General features: G+C 43.2%; 1 protein-coding gene across 1 annotated transcript in view; it reads right to left on the reverse strand.

Annotated features, from left to right (window-relative positions):
* Positions 1–12,231: 12,231 nt before the first annotated feature.
* nol6 (nucleolar protein 6 (RNA-associated)) overlaps positions 12,232–20,125 on the reverse strand; it is a 43,308-nt gene continuing 35,414 nt past the window's right edge. Inside the window, exons 23-26 of the mRNA XM_079517169.1 lie at positions 19,594–19,683; positions 17,696–17,896; positions 16,834–16,935; positions 12,232–13,038 (exon numbers count right to left, since the gene is read on the reverse strand). Of these exons, the coding sequence (XP_079373295.1) occupies positions 12,889–13,038; positions 16,834–16,935; positions 17,696–17,896; positions 19,594–19,683 (543 nt within the window). The 3' untranslated portion in view covers positions 12,232–12,888. The remainder of the gene's footprint in view (positions 13,039–16,833; positions 16,936–17,695; positions 17,897–19,593; positions 19,684–20,125) is intronic.

The following is a 20,125-nucleotide window of genomic DNA, read 5'->3' on the forward strand; positions in this document are numbered from 1 at the left end:
TTATTCATGTATTAATCTACATGTATTATTCACGTCTTGTTCATGTGTGAGGGGAGGACTGAGGAGATCAGTCGGGGAATCGGATCAGTAGGGGCGGTATTGCAGTCGCTGTTCCTACAGTATAGTGTTGTGACGAAAAGAGAGCTGAGCCAGAAAGCAAAGCTCTCTGTCTACCGAGCAATCTTCATTCCTACTCTCACCTATGGTCATGAAGTGTGGGTCATCACCGAAAGAATAAGGTCGCGGATACAATCGGACAAAATTAGTTTTCTCAGACGGGTGGCTACTGGCTGGCATCTCCCTTAGAGATAGGGTGAGAAGTTCAGTCATGCGAGAGAGACTCGGAGTAGAGTCGCTGCTTCTTCGCTTGGAAAGGAGCCAGCTTGGGTTGTTCGGGCATGCGGTTAGGAATGGATGCCTTTCGAGTGTCTTACTAGTGAGGTCCTCGATGCACATCCCGTTGGATGGAGACCCCTGGGCAGACCGAGGATGAGTTGCAGGTTTTATATCTCAGAAATCGGCTGGGAACGCCTCGGGATCCCCCAAAATGAATTAAGTTACTAATGTAGCTGTGGAGAGGAAAGTCTGGAGCTCTGTGGTGGAGATGTTGCCTGACTGCGGATAAGCGGTTGAGATATAATTTTGGGGGTCCTTGACATGAAAGAGTTTGGAGGGAGAGCGAGTGCACCCACGGCAGTGTTACTCGGCAGTTGCGGCGTCGGGCCAATGGAACGGACCGACACTGCCGCGGAACGGAGCAGCGGTGGAGTGACACAATCCCCCCCCCCCCCCCCCCCCCCCCCACCGTCCCTGTGCAGGTGCCGCCCCTCCCCCCCGGCGGTGCCGCGTCTGATTTCCGCTGCCGGAGATCGCACTCGCTCCTTCTGGGAGTTTGAGCAGCACAGATATCATAAAACGATATCAGAAACATCATAAATCAGGATTCAAAGACATTTGTAAGAATCAGCCTCAGGTCTTAATGGGTTTCATGTTATTTTAGTCTTTGTATAAATTATTCTCTCTCTATAACTATCAATCATTAGCTGGGGGACCACCTGGAGCACCTTCATGGACCCCTGGGGATACATGGGTCCCCGTCGTCAACATTGTGAACCATCGCATGGCTATACAGTCACTATAAATGGTAAATGGTGCATTTATATAGCGCCTTTATCCAAAGCGCTTTTACATAGATTGTGCATTACATTCACCCATTCACACACATTCATACACCGATGGCGGCGGAAACCATGCAAGGCACCAACCAGCACATCGGGAGCAATTGGGGGTTCTGTGTCTTGCTCAAGGACACTTCGACAGTAACTCTGGGGGAGCCCGGGTTCGAACTGGCAACCATCCAGGCACTCACTTGCAATATCCTCACGGCCCACATAGGTTGGGAATGGCTGGGACTACTGTAGTGTACACTACAGTACTGTACATACGGTATATACCTGCAGGCGTTCCATGAATCCGCTGTGTGAAAGTGTAGAGAACTGTGCAGTCATGTCCACGCATGAATATCAGTGACTAACCCATCGCCTCCAGGCCGACTGTCAGGTCTACAGCACCAGCCACGTGAGCTGACGAACAGGCAAGATGAAGAATTGTGTTATTATTATTACAGCGTCCGTCTTGCAAAATATACGGCGTGTCCGTCCGTGTCCTAAACCTCTTCATGTTGTTTCGACAGAAGACCATGGTGAATCAGCGCTCGCGCTAAAACACGATCCGATTCTTATCTCAGTGATTGGGTAAAGAATTGTGGTTCACCCGTCATCCCGGACGGTGTAGACAGTCTTCATTGTATTGTACAGTTGGGTGCCACCGATATTGTCCCTTATCATTTGACCCATTTAGACCTCAATTTTTTTTTAAATTCTTCTAAATCCTCCAGTTTTCTGAAATAAATATTTTCACGATTTTTCAAAAATAGCAGACCTACAAGCTCGTAGCGCGCCACTCGGTGGCGTGCTATGAGCTTGTAGATCTGCTATTTTTCAATAGCTAAATTATAACATAATGTTTAAAACACCAAAAGGGGTTCCCGCCCAAAATGGGTTAACTGTCCTTTTGCGCAGTCTTCGTTGTATTGGGTGCACTGCAGACAAGACGAACCATGACCCGTCCCTGTGGCCCTCGTGATGCGTGTCACGTAGCTTCATAATCTCATAATCAAAACCACAAGGCCAACAGTGGGCTTAATTATCCCGCGACTGTCATACAAACAAACATTGAGACACATTTGTGTGTGTGCACGTACAGTATGTGAGTGGCACTGCACACATAACACATGGATGGGCACAACACACACACACACACACACACACACACACACACACACACACACACACACACACACACACACACACACACACACACACACACACACACACACACACACACACACACACACACACACACACACACACACACAAAACACACAAAACACACGCCACAGACAGACCAGCAAACAAACACACAGTTTGCTAGTTTAGACACTAGATGTGATTTTTTTTTTTACTTTAACCCACCCTACCTATTAGGAACAGTGGATACCATTAAGTTAACCCATTCCAACCGGGAAAGAATATGTAAATTTAAATTCAAGGACCCCTTGAAGGTTTTAGGCTCTCTATAGAGTATAGAGGGTATGCGCCTGCAAAAAGTCAGTGGCAAAGAGAGTTTAGCGTTGTTTAACGCAAACAGATAGGACTTTTCTCTCTGAAGTCTGGATATATGGGCTGTCAAGGCCAGAAAGTAGTTTTTTTTGCCACTCAGTATAGGCGTTCCTGCTTAACTACTGGGTATGATTGATGATGATGTCACGCGCATACCCTCTATTTAAGGGAAAATCAAGTTTACTCTAATGAAACGTATTAGAACTCCATGAAGAGAGAGATGGTACTGTAGGAGTGTGGAGTTTAAAAGAGACAGAGATTTATGTGCTCTGTAAAGAGCTAGAAAGCACTCCTTTCTACTCTAAACAACAACACTCACTGTCGCAGCAAAGGTCATCACTTTGCAATGGTTCGTGGAAACTATAAAAGGAAAACCTCCAAATTCCCCAGCATGTGATGGGGCGAGAGGGTCTATACAGGCAACACACACAGCTGAAACACCTTCAAGTTAAACGTTATTAAACAATAATTGACTGGAGTCGACCAGGGAGGCCCAAGCCAGACTGAAAGGTGCAGGGACACAAAGAAACCCTTCTCAACCGGAAGTTTTTCTTTTTTTCTTTTTGTCATCAAAGTTTTTTAATGATTTTACAATAAAGCATACAAAATACACATGACTTACACAAAAGAATGAGACAAGAAAAACACACAAAAAAAAAAAAAAAAAAAACTAGCAGTCAAAAAAGAAAAACCCCAATCCAACCGGAAGTTTGATGGAATGCATTGGAAAAGGGGACAAGCGTAGGAACAATTAACAAACAATATAATATTTGACAATATAAATTGTCAAATATTACGTAAGAAAGAGGAAAACATTGTGAAAATAGCTATTTATCTGTGGAACCAAGTCAAACTAAATGTAATGCCTACAATTCAAAGTGTCAAGGTGGGGGTTCCCCAGTTCAAATATGATTATTTTGGGGGGTTGCAGCCTGAAGGTTTGGGAACCCTTGGGGCTGCCTTGTCCCCGGTACATTTCCATGTTCTCTACTTTCCCCTATAATTAGTCAGTAATTAAAATAATGTTCTGCCTGTCAACAGTTACTCTTACACGCGCACACGCACACAGTACCATCTATGACACGATTGCTTGGAATCGGAAGGCTGAGAAAAAAACTATAAAAAAAATGTTGCGCAATATTCCCCGAAATGAAGCAACTCATCAAGTGAGCCATGTCAAAAATGAGTCGTCGTCGTCAACACATGTACTGTAACTCAGACAAATTAACTATATTTTGTTTTATCATATTGCCTTTATATATTTCAGTGCTGATTGTAGGAGCATACATGAAAGGTACAAACAACATCAATATTTATGACTATTGTGTGTGTGTGTGTGTGTGTGTGTGTGTGTGTGTGTGTGTGTGTGTGTGTGTGTGTGTGTGTGTGTGTGTGTGTGTGTGTGTGTGTGTGTGTGCGCGCGCGCGCGCGCGTGCGCGTGTGTGTGTGAGAGAGAAGGTCATCATCTGTTCTAATGACGGTCCTCCAAGTACATGTAAAAACACCTCGGCCCCTTTTCCTTTTCCACCAAAATAACCCTGGTTCATGTAAAAACACCCAGACCCCTTTACCGCCAAAAGAACTCTGTTTCATGTAAACACACACTGGGCCCCTTTTCCACCTGTAGCCCCCAGCCAAGACCCCGTCCACAACAGCCCTGCCAATCGGGGTCAATTTGATTGATTGATTGACTGACCGACTTCTGACCGTAGAAGCAGCGTTTTGCTTCTACGGGCCGACGGCGTGGAACAAACGCCCACTGTACCTTCGACAGGCAGCCTCTGTAGACATTTTTTAAGCGCAGCTCAAGACCCACTTCTACACTCTTGCTTTTAATTGATCTTTTAATTTTTTGTTATGTCCTCACTTTATTGCATTACTGCTCTTGTTTTTTAATGTTTATGCCTTGCTTTTCTTTTCTTTTTTTTCTCCATTGCTCTGTAAAGCACTTTGAGCTGCATTTTATGTCATGAAAGGTGCTATACAAATACAGTTTTATTGTTATTATTATTTATATTGACACAAAAAAACATTTGAGATGCACACCAGTAGTCAAAAGTATAACACACACAAAAAAAAGAAAGAAAAAACCCCAGAGAGCTTATTTCCATTGTGTTCCTTCCTATTGATGATGTGAGAGTAGTAGATTGGAATTGGGATTGCAAACTAACTCACATTGAAATTGAGCCACTTGAACCCTATCGCCCCTATTCTGAAGTGAAGATTTGGTGAACATATCAGATCTACAAGCTTGCGTTGTGAGAGGCTATTTAGTGCAGAGCGAAAACAAGCGGGGGTCTAGTATAGAACCCTGTGCCACTCCAGTCAACTAAGCGGGTTTAAGTGGTTGAGAATGGAAAGAAGTCTGACATCTGGATATGTTCACTTCTGTATGTAAAACTCGGGAACAGTCTTATTTAGGGTGACATGGTGGCTCAATGGTTAGTACTGTTGCTCCACAGCAAGAATGTCCTGGGTTCGAATCCTATTGGGGGCCAGCTGGGGCCTTTCTGTGTGGAATTTGTTCTCCCTGTATTCAAGTGGGTTTCCTCCCACAAAAAGACATTTGCATGGTCCCGACACTGGCCCCACAGCGTCAGCTGGGAATCTGGAGACTGGCTGTCCACTGCTCCAAATGTTAGGCTTGCTGCTTGGTTAAAAGGCAGGTGACAAATTCTGGGCATGTAAAATTAAAAATAAATTCAAATCTGATATTTTCCACAGTAAGTGTAATGGATTAAAACATATTGTTTGATCAACTTACAGTCTGCTATTCCCTTACTGTCAAACCCTATTCTTTGGCTTCATCAAACACAACCTTTTCCCCACATATCAAATTCACTGCCCCCTCATTAACCTGAAGTGAAATCTAAGACAAATCTCTCAAAGAGCCGAGGCTGGCTGGACCAGGGATAGTCACGCAACATATCAATCTCACACACCATACTGTGTGTTTAAAAATGACAGGCATGTACCTGCAAGCCTGTAAGATAAGAAGTCTATTGCAGCAGTGTTGCGTTTATGAATAACATTTTTCCCATGAGTCAATTACATGAGAATAAAAATTTTGCCCAAACGGAGAGCAAGTGTGAGCAAATACATAATTACGATAAAAACACAATGGGGGCTTGTGGCTCAGGGTACCCCCCTGAGCGGTTGCATAATTTGGAACTGGATTTACTGGAAGGTTGCCGGTCCCATCGTATCATGGTGCCCTTGAGCAAGTCACTCAACTCCTAACTCAGTGGTTCCCGACCCGCGTGCGGCTGCCGTGTTAAGTGGTCAGATGGGTGGGCGGCGAACGGCAGAATGCTTTTGAGATTTTCAAGCGGGCCTTCACCCAGAAAAGGTTGGCAACCTCTGCTGCCCTAACCGTTCCCCGGCCAACTGTCCACTGCCGTGGGCCCATTGTCAATGGATGCCTCTTATCTTCATATTTTAACTTTGTGTTCCGCTAGATCGAATAGTGGCGCAAAGCAACACGCTTTGAGCTTGTAGATCTGCTACTTTTGCCTTTTTTTATATCGTGAAAAGTAACAGTTTTGGGCATACGGCATGAGGCTTCCACCTGACCCAACAGAGACGATATTATTGACTTAACTTAGACTGTGCTGCTGTGGTCACACAATCACCTGCACTGTCACAAATCCACAACAGAGAGACACACAGAAAGAGCTTTTTGCTTCAGGCTATCAGAGCTCTGAACAATGAATGACCTTCCAGCTCAACTGTGTCTTTATTTTCAGACAATAACTTAGCACAATTAACCTCCTTGCATATGTTTGGGATTGTCATTTAGAACTGCGAATACAAATTTACATTACTTTGTATAGTATGTGTAACTATTCAATCGACGACAACTTTTTTATCAGGCTCCTATCAGATTTTTGTCTCTGAGCCTGTGTTGGCACAAGTCTAAGTGTTTTGTTTTCAAAAATACTAAACAGTTGACTGTACCCCCTTAGATAGCATCTTTGTAGACTTAGATAGCATTTGATACAGACTTTTAGCATGTTATGTAGACAGCACTATAATTGCATTGTATGTAGTCATAGCACGTCATAGTACATATGTATAGCTTAGTATAGCATGTATGTAGTTTCATTATATAGATATTCCACTGTTACGTTCTTAGCTTACGCATGTTTCATGATACATGCTTTTTATATATGTGATGTATTCCCATGCTTTTTGTTCTTGCTTAATGTAAATCGCTCTGGATTAAGAGCGTCTGCTAAATGCCTAAATTGTACTCATTGGCCCGTTAACAAGGTCTCAACCTCTCCTTTATGATCATTATCAGCATTGCTTTAAGTCTGTCTCTGTGCTTTACTATATTGTAACTTATTTCTTGTCCCCAAACTGCTGTCCTGTGTGCATGCCCGAGGCTAAGGTGTCACTAATATCACTCCTATTGTTCCCCTCCAACATCGTTGAGGGAGACAGTTGTATAAACACAATATTCTTGCCCAGCACAGGCCGCCCCGTAACAGTATCCACTGACCAGAGCTAAACAGCTGATGCAGAGAAAGAGATTTGGTGTAGACAGAGGAGAAAAAGAAGGGGGGCCAAGTATAGCCCCCTGCCCGGGGATCTCTGGTCCACTAAGTACATCGTTTCTGTCAGGCAGAAAGCTAGCATCTCTCCATATTTCAACATTTGGTTTTATTGTAAATGAATGCCCTACTTCGTCATACCAGTGAGTGTCACACTCTGTATCTACAAGCTCACAATGTCGATGTGTCACAAATGTGATGTATTGTAAGCTTGTAGATCGGCGATGCACTGCTGAATATTTCTATTAAGTGAAAAAGTGGTTAAGTCTGTGGGTTTTATAAATATTACACCAATGTCACAAGCTCTTGTGACTAAATGTGACCAGATTTGACTGAGAGACTTTTTTAATGAGTTTATAGCACAGGCAGACTCTTCACATACTAGAGCATGTCTGAAATAAGTGTCAGAGCTGAAATCGACATGTAAATATGAAATAAATGCTTAAACATGTAGCTAGGTGTAATGGTAGAGACCACAGAAGTGAACCTTTCAAGCCTGTTTTCTCAATTTTCTGTTTTCTGTAAGACATTACTCTATAAGCCATATCTCCAAAACTGGTGGGTCAAACTGAACAACCAATATGTCAATTTGAAGCTATGATTCCCTGCTTTCATATGACGTGAAAAAACGAAAATTCAAAAAAAATCCAATGGCAGTCCCTCAGTCAAATTTTAGTCACAGGTTCTGAAAAAGTAACAGTCACACATAACAGACATACATGGTTTACACCCAACAGCAATGATATAGGGTTTAAGCTCTGTGTCAGCTGACCACACACGCACACACACACACACACACACACACACACACACTCTGTCTATATGGTCTGAAACCGCGACTCCTACAATTCAGTTCGAAACAAAACCATGGAAGCTTCAATCCAAAAGGAATGCTGCGGGGTGCTAGTGCCAAGGGTATTCCAGACAGGAATGGTATGTATTAACTTTAAAATGGAGAAAATAAATACATGTGTCTATTTGTAGAGTGTCCAACACCGTGTCCAACACCGGTTATTGTGAAATATATAATATACCACTTAAAAGTTTTGATCACAAATTACTTTAACCCATTTAGACCTGGGAACGATTCTACGAATGTCTTCTAAATCCTGACACTTTTCTGAAAAATCATGTCAAGGATCATATGTAATTGGCCGCCGACGCCCATCTGAAAATATGTTATTCCAGGAACCCCCCAGAAGCAAAGATTTGAGTTAAAAACGTTCGCTCTGAAAGAATATATATTCAAAGATTTGCGCCACATTTTCTCAAAAATAGCAGACCTACAAGTTGTTCCAAAAATAGCAGACCTACAAGCTCATAGCGTGGCACCGAGTGCCGCTCTATGAGCTTGTAGATCTGCTATTTTTCAATAGCTAAAGTATAACATAATGCTTAAAACACCAAAAAGGGGTTCCCGCACCATTATGGCCAATCAATATCCTTGAATGAACTGCTTTGAATTCCGGTTCTGATGTTGACAATCCAATACTTGAAATCGTTGCTCGGGGTGAAACATTACATTTTGCACCATCAGATTACTTTGACTGATCGTGAACAAAATTGTGGTGCTTTCACTGCGTTGACATTTCATGCGCTTTATCCACTGGGCAGAACCCAGACATCTGACTGAGACAGCACAAGGCCTGGGGCACCTACAGTTGGAGGCCATCGATATTGTCCTTTTCTTTTTGCTGAGGTTTGCGTGATCTGCGCAAAAGGACAGTTAACCCATTTTGGGCGGGAACCCCTTTTGGTGTTTTAAACATTATGTTATAATTTAGCTATTGAAAAATAGCAGATCTACAAGCTCATAGCGCGCCACCGAGTGGCGCGCTACGAGCTTGTAGGTCTGCTATTTTTGAAAAATCGTGAAAATATTTATTTCAGAAAACTGGAGGATTTAGAAGGATTTTTTTTTAATTTTGAGGTCAGGCCTAAATGGGTGAAATGATAAGGGACAATATCGGTGGCACCCAACTGTACCGTCACTTCCTCGCCAGCTTCACTCTTTTGAAATTTGATCTCAATATAAATTCTACTCAACAACAATAACAGTGACATAATTATGGTCATGTCATTGTGAGATTTGAGGACATCTGCAACCTATTTGCCTATAAGGCCCAGCATTACGGAGTTGCTAGAAAGAACGATGCATTGCTAACAGAGCAAACTGACTGCGCTGCCGATTATCATTGCTTGTATCCTTTATTTAACCACATCTGTTTTTCAAGTGGGTCCTCCTGCTTCACACTCACTCACCATTACCGTACGTACATACAGCACATTCTGGGAACTTCCCAGCACAACCACAGTTGTATACTGTTGTACTAGGAGCTGACCACCATGCCCTGCAGTATAACCACAGTTTTATGGTGTCGGCCACTGGAGCAGCTGCAGGGGTTCAGTGCCTTGCTCAGGGGCACTTCAACAGTGGGTGTTTAGGGAGGGGTGAGTGTTGTTGGTCAACCACTTCTCCACACAGGCGCCGCTTTTTGACCAACTTTCAGTTAAGAGGGCAGAATTGAAAGAAAGTGGAGACTATTTTTATCTGTCAACATGCAGAATTGAATTTGCAGCGAAAAGGACGGGACAGTTATATTAAGTTCTCATAGTTCACATGACAGGTTACCGAACTGCATTAAGCCCCACCAAGGTTCTCTATATTACTTTTTGGCATTATTTTGGCATTACCACCTTCAAATAAAACACAGTCAGTGTAATTCTCTTCTCCCCCCCCCCCCCAAAAAAGCTTTGGTTACAATCAAAAAGCAAAGATTGTTAAGGATTGCAAAGCACACGTTGCCAGAGTTGGCTTCATACAAATAGTTACGTTTTGTGAGATGAATGGCACCCAGTGGTAATCGAAATGCGAGGCACGCTGACAAATGTGTAATTTGTATTAGTTGGGAGGGGGGGGGGGGGGGGGGGGGGCTCGAGGGCTCTCACAAATATTTGGTTGGCGGTCTCATGAGGGAGAAAGTTTGAATACCACTAGCTAGCCATTCAACCTCATTCACACACGCAGTCTGGTGTAATCACACCAACATTTCACTGCATGTATCGTTGCATACGTCTGGGCAGAAACCCCAAAGATGTTGACATTTTTACAACCTGTAATAAGTTGACCGAAATACGGATACCATATTTAAAGTGGTTATGTCTGTTTAGGGTTTTACAATTATTTAACCAGTCAATAGTATTAACAAGAGCTTCATTAAATAATATCTACGTTGGATGGATTGGAAAACAAACAAGGTTTCCAGACAGCGATGATATATCATATATGTATGATGTCACAAATAAAGTTGAAATGACCAGAAACGCACGAAAGGGCAGTGATGCAAATAGCCTGCATTCTTAGACTCACTAAAGAGAAAGGACGCGATCATGGCTACCCTCCGGGGGTCCTGGGTTGCAATCATAGAGGTTGCAATACTGTACTCAGTACTGTACTCTAATGTTGTTGAAGTAGTACTCATAAAATGTCCCTGGGACCCATCTAAAACAGCCACTGGTACATGGACCGTTGCCAGTACTCGGGACATGTCCCACAGCCACTGGTACACGGACCGTTGCCCGTACACGGGACATGTCCCACAGCCACTGGTACACGGACCGTTGCCCGTACACGGGACATGTCCCACAGCCACTGGTACACGGACCGTTGCCCGTACACGGGACATGTCCCACAGCCACTGGTACACGGACCGTTGCCCGTACACGGGACATGTCCCACAGCCACTGGTACACGGACCGTTGCCCGTACACGGGACATGTCCCACAGCCACTGGTACACGGACCGTTGCCCGTACACGGGACATGTCCCACAGCCACTGGTACGCGAGAAGTTAGGGAATCTCAAGTTTTCCCGGCAGTGCTTCACCAGGCTTTGCCAGACAGTAGTGACAAGTTGACTCGGTCGAATGAAGATACCAAGGATTCGTCAGCGACACGGCGTCACTGACTGTGGTTTATAAACCGCTTTGGGTCTGTGTTACTTCTGTGTTGCGTAGCATAACAGGGACATCACTGTCAAATCCGTGGTATCTTTAATGTTTTTTTTGTGGCTTTGGCCTTTATTTTATATTTCTTTATGGAGGGACAGACAGTAGGCTGACAGGAAATGGGGAGAGAGATGGGGGGGGAAGACATGCAGTAAAGGCCGTCGGGATCGGGAGTCGAACCCGCGGCACACTGCCAGACTGGGTTACCAGCCAAGGTGCTTGGACCGCTGAGCCACGGCCAAGGCCAAAAATCCGTGGTATCTTTACCGTTCACGTGTGTTCAGCGAGCAGCTCCAGCAGGGTAACAACAAGCTGCAGCTATATTTTGTCCCGCTCACGCTAAATTAAACAAAACACTACACGGTACGTGATCATTACTACATGTCACAACATTCATGTATCAGAAGACGATGTAACCCAGGTAAAGTAATCGGTCACTTTGCATGTTTAACTTAAGTTTTGCACATGTGACATGACCAAATTCATTTCTGAAAAAGACAGACCCCCCCCCCCCCCCCCCATTGAAAACATTACATTGAAAACCTATTTACATCACTGAAAGGCATTTAACCAGTTTTGGGCGGGAACCCCTTTTGGTGTTAGCATTGTTATGCTTTAGCTATTGAAAAATAGCAGATCTACAAGCTCATAGCGCGCCACCGAGTGGCGCACTACGAGCTTGTAGGTCTGCTATTTTTGAAAAACCGAAGAACGACTGAAATAGAAACATAACAGAAAACTGTCAGGATGTACATTTTTAGAATCTGATCTCAGGTCAAAATAGGTTAATATCCAGTCGACCACAGAATTATTCCAAGAACCCCACAAGACATGCTGCCAGAACCTGTCAGAGCCCAACCAATGTGATTTCATCACATAGTCACATTGTGTATCGCCATCTAGTGGCCATCAGCATACTTTCTCCTTTATATCAAACGCCACACAATAATGGCTGGACTGAAGGATGGAGACAAACAATGCAGGAAGCAAGATTTAACAAGCATGCCTTTATTAGACATGGTGCCGTGTCAACAAAACAAACATTATACTTAAAATGATTATTTATCTTGTATGTATTGTTAACAGATTCATAAATTGTACTGTATTGGGTGGTAAAAAAAACAACAACTATCAAACCGAACAAACAAAAGAACAATCCAAAACACAAATGGAATATCTATAATACATCCATTGAAATTGACGGTTCATTCCTTTGTGTGTGTGTGTGTGAGAAATTGGAGGTTTGCCCAGGAGCCAAACTAGTGAAAATAGTTTCTTAAACCATTTATGGACATTATTAGATTTTATTCATTTTAATTATAGAAGTAGAAGAAAATGGGATCCCGCACGGATGGCGGTCTGAACGACCGAAACGTTGCTCAATAAAATGCTGTTAAGTGAAGACAGTGTGCGGGATCTCATTTGTTTTCCTACTTCTCCAGTTCCAGTTATCCTGTCCTCTGTAGGTGTGCATAAGGACTTTATGTTTCTTCATTCATTTTATTTATGAAATACTTTTGAAAAACATTTGAAGAGTTGAGATTTGTTTTTGTGTTTAAATCTTTTGAAATCATTTTAAATGTATGAAACGGAGGCAAAAAAAATGAGATATATTTCTACTACGGTTTGAGAAACAACTGGTCTCTAGACTGCCCATCTCTCGGTCCTGGCCTCCACTGACTTGACCAGGCCCTTCCCCATGATGCTGAAGTCCTCGATGATGGCCTCCACATTGGGGCTGGTTTGAGCCTGCTCGCCGCTCACCTCCACACGCCGGGCAGATACCTGGGATGTCTGGGTGACAGACAGGGAGGCACTGTGGCTTGATTGATTGATTGAAACTTGTATTAACAGTGAGCAGAATGGGTACAGTTCAAGGAAAGTACAGGTCAATACACAAAACTGCTACGCGGATAAAACCATTAAAAGCACTAAGACTTGTTTACATAAGGGTCCTCCCTTTTCAATTCATCAGATGTGCAAATTGTTGTTAGTCACGACACATACGGTGGAGGACAAAAGGCCCTGTGTTTTGCCGGTGCATTACCCCTTACCGATAAACCTCTTTGACTTTTGACTATTTTTAAAAACATTTTTAAATTGTTCAAATGGCCGATCTACAATCTCGCAACGTGTCGATGTAGATCGCTATTTGAAGAAAATAAATGTAGGGACAAGGGGTAAGGTTCCGGTAAAAATAGGTACAGTTGGAGGCCATCGATATTGTCCTTTTCTTTTTGCTGAGGTTTGCGTGATCTGCGCAAAAGGACAGTTAACCCATTTTGGGCGGGAACCCCTTTTGGTGTTTTAAACATTGTTATAATTTAGCTATTGAAAAATAGCAGATCTACAAGCTCATAGCGCGCCACCGAGTGGCGCGCTACAAGCTTGTAGGTCTGCTATTTTTGAAAAATCGTGAAAATATTTATTTCAGAAAACTGGAGGATTTAGAAGGATTTTTTAAAATTTTGAGGTCAGGCCTAAATGGGTCAAATGATAAGGGACAATATCGGTGGCACCCAACTGTACTCAAGTAACTCAACCGCAGAACTCAAGTCAAAATATAGATAATAGTCCTCCTGGTCAAATATTACTCACTACAAGTGAAAGTTACTCTGTCAAATTTGAAATAGAGTTAAAATGTAGTACTGGAGAGAAGTAATCTAAAGTAGAAATAACAAAGCAGTTTATTTTTTAATATCAGTGCATAGCTGTAATACAATGTAGAGAGCTTTACCCCAAAATTCACAGATTTTCCTGAAAAACGTGAAATAAAAACAATAATGAAAATGGCAGATCTACAAGCTCACAATCTGTATTTTCACTATATTGAAATAAGGCTCAAGTGATTAATAATGTACTTTTTCCCTTCCAAGAAATGTAGAGTAGATTGTCTCTGAAATGTAGTGGAGTGAAAGTATAAAAAAATACAAATACTCAAGTGAAGTACAGATAAAACCTTTTTAGTTTCTACTTGTAAACTAACTTTCCTCTTATACCCCGGATTTGGAACTGTTTTCCTGCTCAGACAAGTGCTGCTGTTTCTTTTCTTTTTCACCATTGAGCCGGCCTAAACTGAATCTTAACCCTCAGGTTAAAATTCGTGTCAGATCCTGTGTCTAGGTGAGAAATGATGACCTTTGGCTTTGACACAATCTAAATAGTCTCAATGGAACAGTGGTGAGACAAAACCACAACCACCCCAATTGAATAATGTTATGTTGTATTAACATACATACACGAGAGGGTGTTCTTTACCACTTCTGGGCTTCCTTTCGGAACTCGCCCTGCGGGTGAGTTCCTGTAGCATCGCAGGCGTGCATTAATGATGGCAAAGATCACCCTTGAGTGTAATATTGCAATTATATATATATATGTGAACCTTTATTGAGAAAAGGATACCCCCTTGAGATGTACAGTATATATAGGGGTCCAGCAACATACAGCAAATACAGAACAATACAACAACGCTCTCCTAAAACTAGCCGCTGTAATGATATAAAGATGTAAGGATGAACATCATACACGGGAAGCCAAAGACAGGACAAAAACCATAACGCAGGGGTTCTCAACCCGTGGGTCGCGACCCCTCGGGGGGTCGCCAAATTATTTTAGGGGGTCCCCAAATTATTTTCCAAAAAAAATAAAAAATAAAATAAGATTTCTTTTTTATTTCACGATTTTTCAAAAATAGCAGACCTACAAGCTCGTAGCGCGCCACTCGGTGGCGCGCTATGAGCTTGTAGATCTGCTATTTTTCAATAGCTAAATTGTAGCCGTCAATTTATATTGGGGGTCGGGAGGGGGCGGGGCGGGGGTCCCGAGACATTGCCAAAGCATTTCCGGGGGTCCCCGGCCAAAAACGTTGAGAACCCCTGCCATAACGGACATGCAAATGCGATGTCCTGCATTAACAACATCCGGTGAGTGAATACACAGAGTACAAACATGCACATGCACCTTAGTAGTTGAATGACAGCATGTTGAAGTACAACACATTTGCAGCATGAAATAAGAGACAGAGAGAACAATCAGAGGCGTTTAGAAACAGGAGCAGGGTGTTTGAAGATGAGTAACGATAGACACTTTGAACATATTGAAGGAGTTAATGGATCTAAGGGAACTAGGGAGATTGTTCCAGTCGACAGGAGCTTTCAATTTAAAAGCACGTCGACCAACTTCTTTCCTGATGTTGGTGGGGACAATGAGGTAAGGATAATCTGTGTGCCTCAGGTTGTATGGTGAGCTGAAGGGACGCAGATATTGTTTTAGATATTCAGGGTAGTTAAAGTAAATGCATTTAAAGATAAATAGTAGCCAGTGAGAGTGTCTTCGAGCTTTTAGTGTTGAGAGACTCATACATGGCACAATGGTGGGTCATATAGGGACACCTCAATATAAATCTGTAGAGATTGTTGTGTTACGTTGAGGGGACAGAGGTGTGTATCGGAGGTATTTTGGTAAACAATGTCAGCATAGTCTAATATTGGGAGGATTAGTTGTGAGATGATTCTTTTCCTGACCTGAAGGGTGAAACAGTTAATTGATCGATAGAGTACTTTCAGACTGAAATTTACTTTCTGGACAACAGAGGTAATATGAGGCTTGAATGGGAGTTGAGGGTCGAGCCAGAGGCCGAGATATTTGAATTTGTCCACCTTTTCGAGCTGTGAGCCATCAGCAAATATAATCCACAGAGGCAAAGAAGTTGGTCTTGTGGAAAAGAGCATGCTAACAGATTTCTTCTTATTCAATATCAGCTTGTTGAGATAGAACCATCTTTGAACGGCATCAAAGTCAGTGTAGTGTACGCTGGATTTGGGCGATATCAGATTTTGATGAATAGATGACTGTCATCGGCATATCATTGAATAAGGCAATCGGAACAGATTGTGGGCAGGTCATTAATAAAAATAGAGAAAAGCAGAGGCCCCAGGGAAGAACTCTGGGGTCCATAATTCTAAATGCCGATCGGTTCCCCTGATACGAGACAGACTGACGTCTAAGATGGAGATATGAGTTAAACCAGAGAACTGTTATACAACAGGTACCGTTAAAACTAAGATAATCGCTAAAAAGAAATCATAATTTTTTAATGACAGAGGTAGCCAGACAGGGAGGCGCCGGGCGTGGTGGGTTGATTGATTGATTGAAACTTGTTTGCAGAATGGGTACAGTTCAGAGAAAGTACAGGTAAATACACAAAACTGCTACGCGGATAAAACCACAAAAAGCATCAATTCATCAAGTACAAATTGTTGTTAGTCACTCACGACACATACGGTGGAGAACAAAAGGCCCTATTTTTCGCCAGTGCATTACCCCTTACCGATAAACCTCTTTGACTTTTTACTATTTTGAAAAACATTTTTAGCCCATCTACAATCTCTGGGAGAACAGAGCATCTGATTTCTATGTTTTGATTAGGTGTTCCTTTATGCTCGTTCAACCAATCATGTTGCTTCCTCGAAACGAATTGTATTCATTAAAAAAGGTAGAGTCCACACCAGACCACCACTTACGACCAGCATGAAATGATGCACGTTATCGGTGCCTGGTGGAAAAACGGGAGACAGACGTTGTTCTTACCTTGAACGGCGCCAAGATGAAAGCCTTTGGCTTCCACAGCACTGCGATCACTGTGCCGCCATAGGGGTCGTAGAAGAAGAGAGCCAAATCCCCAAACGCATCCTTTTGGAATGGATTAGTAACATACAGTATGCGTCACAACAGATGCCTTTCATCTTTTGATTACTCGTACAGTTTTCTCCTTTCGGGGAGGGGGAGGGGTGTGCCATTACAATTACAATTTAGGCATTTAGCAGACGCTCAATTTAATCCAGAGCGACTTACATTAGGCAAGAACAAAAGTATGGGAATACATCACATATATAAAATGCATTTATCAATAAACATGCGTAAGCTAAGAACGTAACTAGAACACATCTATATAATGACGCTATACATATTAACTATACATATATACTATGCTATGCTATACATATGTTCTATGATGTGCTATGACTACATACAATGCAATTATTGTGCTGTCTACATGACATGCTATAAGTCTGTTTCAAATGCTATCTAAGTCTAAAAGTGCTATCTAAGGGGGTAGGATAAGTGCCATGTACTGTTCCCCGCAGGTTATCGGTTAAAATGAGGGGGAGTGGTCTCTGTATCACCTCTAAGCGTCATATATGTAGGCTTGGCTCCCATTAGGGAGATGTCTGAATCGATATCTGGAAAAGGTGATGCATATTTCTATAAAGCAGAACCCTTTAATGTGTTAAATTGCTTATTATTGGCAATGTCCAGAGCAATGTCCAGAGTGTGCACGCACGCACGTGCACGCACGTGCACGCACGCGCACGCACGCACGCACGCACGCACGCACGCACGCACGCACGCACGCACACACGCACACACGCAGAGAGAGAGCAGCACTCACCCGGAGCTCTGTGAGGTAGCAGGACACAGGGTTGTAGCCGATGACGGGCAGGGCCCCTCCGCTGGGGGCCACGCTGCCCTCTATGGCGCCCCGGTTGAAGTTGACGGCGGGCGGGTCCACCGCTTGGCTGACCAGGGGCACCTGCAGCGGGTTCAGGTGGATGAGCACGTCGTAGGGCTCCAGCGGAGGACGCAGCGCCACCTGCAGCACACACACGCACACATACACACTGGAGTCGGTTAAGGAAATCAATGAAGTGCAGCGGCAAAGTGGGTGCCGTGGCACCCTAGGGTGCCTTGACACAAGGCCTCAGAATATTTATTGTATTCATTTCACCTTTATTTAACCCATTTGGACCTGAGAACAGATTCTACAAATCCTGACATCTAAATCTAACTCCTGACATTTTTCAGAAAAACCTATGTTTCTATGTCAGTGGTGCTCAAACTATTTCAGGTCAAGGACCCCCAGCATTATCTGTATTTGGCCGCCGACCCACATCTGGAAATATGTTGTTCCAGGGACCCGCCGCCAGAAGCAAATGTTTGAGTTTCAAAAACGCTTGCTGTGAAAGAATATTATACCGGTATTCAAACTTTCAAAGATTTGCACACATTTACACGATTTTTCAAAAATAGCACTCGGTGCCGCGCTATGAGCTTGTAGATCTGCTATTTTTCAATAGCAGAAAAAAGTTTATAATAATGGTTAAAGTGGTTAAAAGATATAAGGTAACAGACCTTATATCTTATATTATATTTAGGCCTCAGGCCAGTAAAAACACATTGAGACCGAGTCTCTTTTACAAGTGGGAACTGAAGAGGCAGAAATAAAGTTACACTTCAATGCTACATCGTACATGACAATAATACATCCATGATACACCTCAAAAAGTATAAAATATATACAATAACAATCTCGAAAGTGGTACACATTAAGTAACGAGCCAATACACAATGTCCAATATAAACAGGAATAAATATGTAGGCCTATACAAAGGCTAGCACACATCCAAACATGTGCAGATGTACAATGATAATTTGGAATTCATCAGTGTAACTTCAGTTTAACCGTCTTAGACCCTAGTCTAAGACCTCGCGAGACTTTGCGAGCTCCATGCAAGTGGATGGAGCTTGCGAAGTCTCGCGAGGTCGATAGACGAGACTTCACGCTTTACGGCTGGAACACAGCAACGGTGTTACTATGGAGAAAAATGTCATGCACCAAAAACTTTTTTTTTTTGGAGCAATGGAAATAAGCGAATTAGCACTAAAACCCAGTACCTCATTCAGGGCTTATGGTGGGGTAGGGGTAGGGGAAATAGCCAATAATTTGCACAAAATAACACCTGGACCACTTTGGTGCGGACCTAACAACTGCAACGAAAGGTAAGAAAGCCTCCTAGCATGAAATTCTCTTAGTTTGTACTTGGTGGTCAAGTACTTGGTGCGTTCTTTTTCAGCCTACGGGACACCAAGTCTCTTCACCAAAAATAGCAGATCTACAAGATCACACCGCATCACGTTGTGACGGGTTGTGAGCTTGTAGACGGGTGTTTGTAGATGCGTGTTTCAAATTCGGACACGCAGCAAAAATACATATTTAATATTCTTTTGCTGCTGAGCGGACCGGTCTGAGCGGAGCGGACCGGTCTGAGCGAGTGTCACAACAGACCCCTGGAGCGAGGAGCGGCATTTCACCCCGCTCCACTTCGCTCGTATGCTCCGACGGCGTGTCTACGTACATTGTTGTTAGTGGGAATGAAAACATAGAGGGCCTAAGGCCGAGCAAACGGGGCAACATCCTGTTATCCACGTTCTGTTTGGTGCCGCCCCCAGAGGCAAATTCAAAGGAGAACAGGGCGCTGTTTTTTCCCCTCTTTTTGGCATTATACGAACCTTGACATCATGTGTCTGGCTGCTGTCCATCATTTGGGGTTCCAGAGCCTTGAGGCTCTCTGCAGCAAGCATGACCACACGCTGTAGCATCTGTAACACACACACACACGCACACGCACACACACACACACACACACACACACACGTTTCAGTGATAAGAACCTAGGGTCCAGAACACAACACAACAATGTCCCCCTCAAAAATCCCCCCCCCCCCTCCCCCAGTCCAGACTGCAGTAGACTATTCCTTTATGCCGGGAACGTCACATCACATTCCACAAACTGAACAGCAGGCACACGGTTTGGCGTCTTGGTCGTCAAGTGACAGGAGAGAGAGAGAGAGAGAGAGCGAGAATGAAAAGACAAGAGGACGAAGGAGGAAAAACAAAATTTGTTTCTAAGTTTAACGTCTAAAATTAACCTCTTATTACATTTCCGCAGCCACACCTGACGTTACTGCTGTTAACAAAGTCAAAGTCATACGATTTGTCACACACGTTACCGCAGTGAAATTTGTTCTCCGCATTTGACCC

Source organism: Electrona antarctica (genome assembly GCF_951216825.1).
Source record: "Electrona antarctica genome assembly, chromosome: 12".
In the NCBI taxonomy this organism is placed as follows: Eukaryota; Metazoa; Chordata; class Actinopteri; order Myctophiformes; family Myctophidae; genus Electrona; species Electrona antarctica.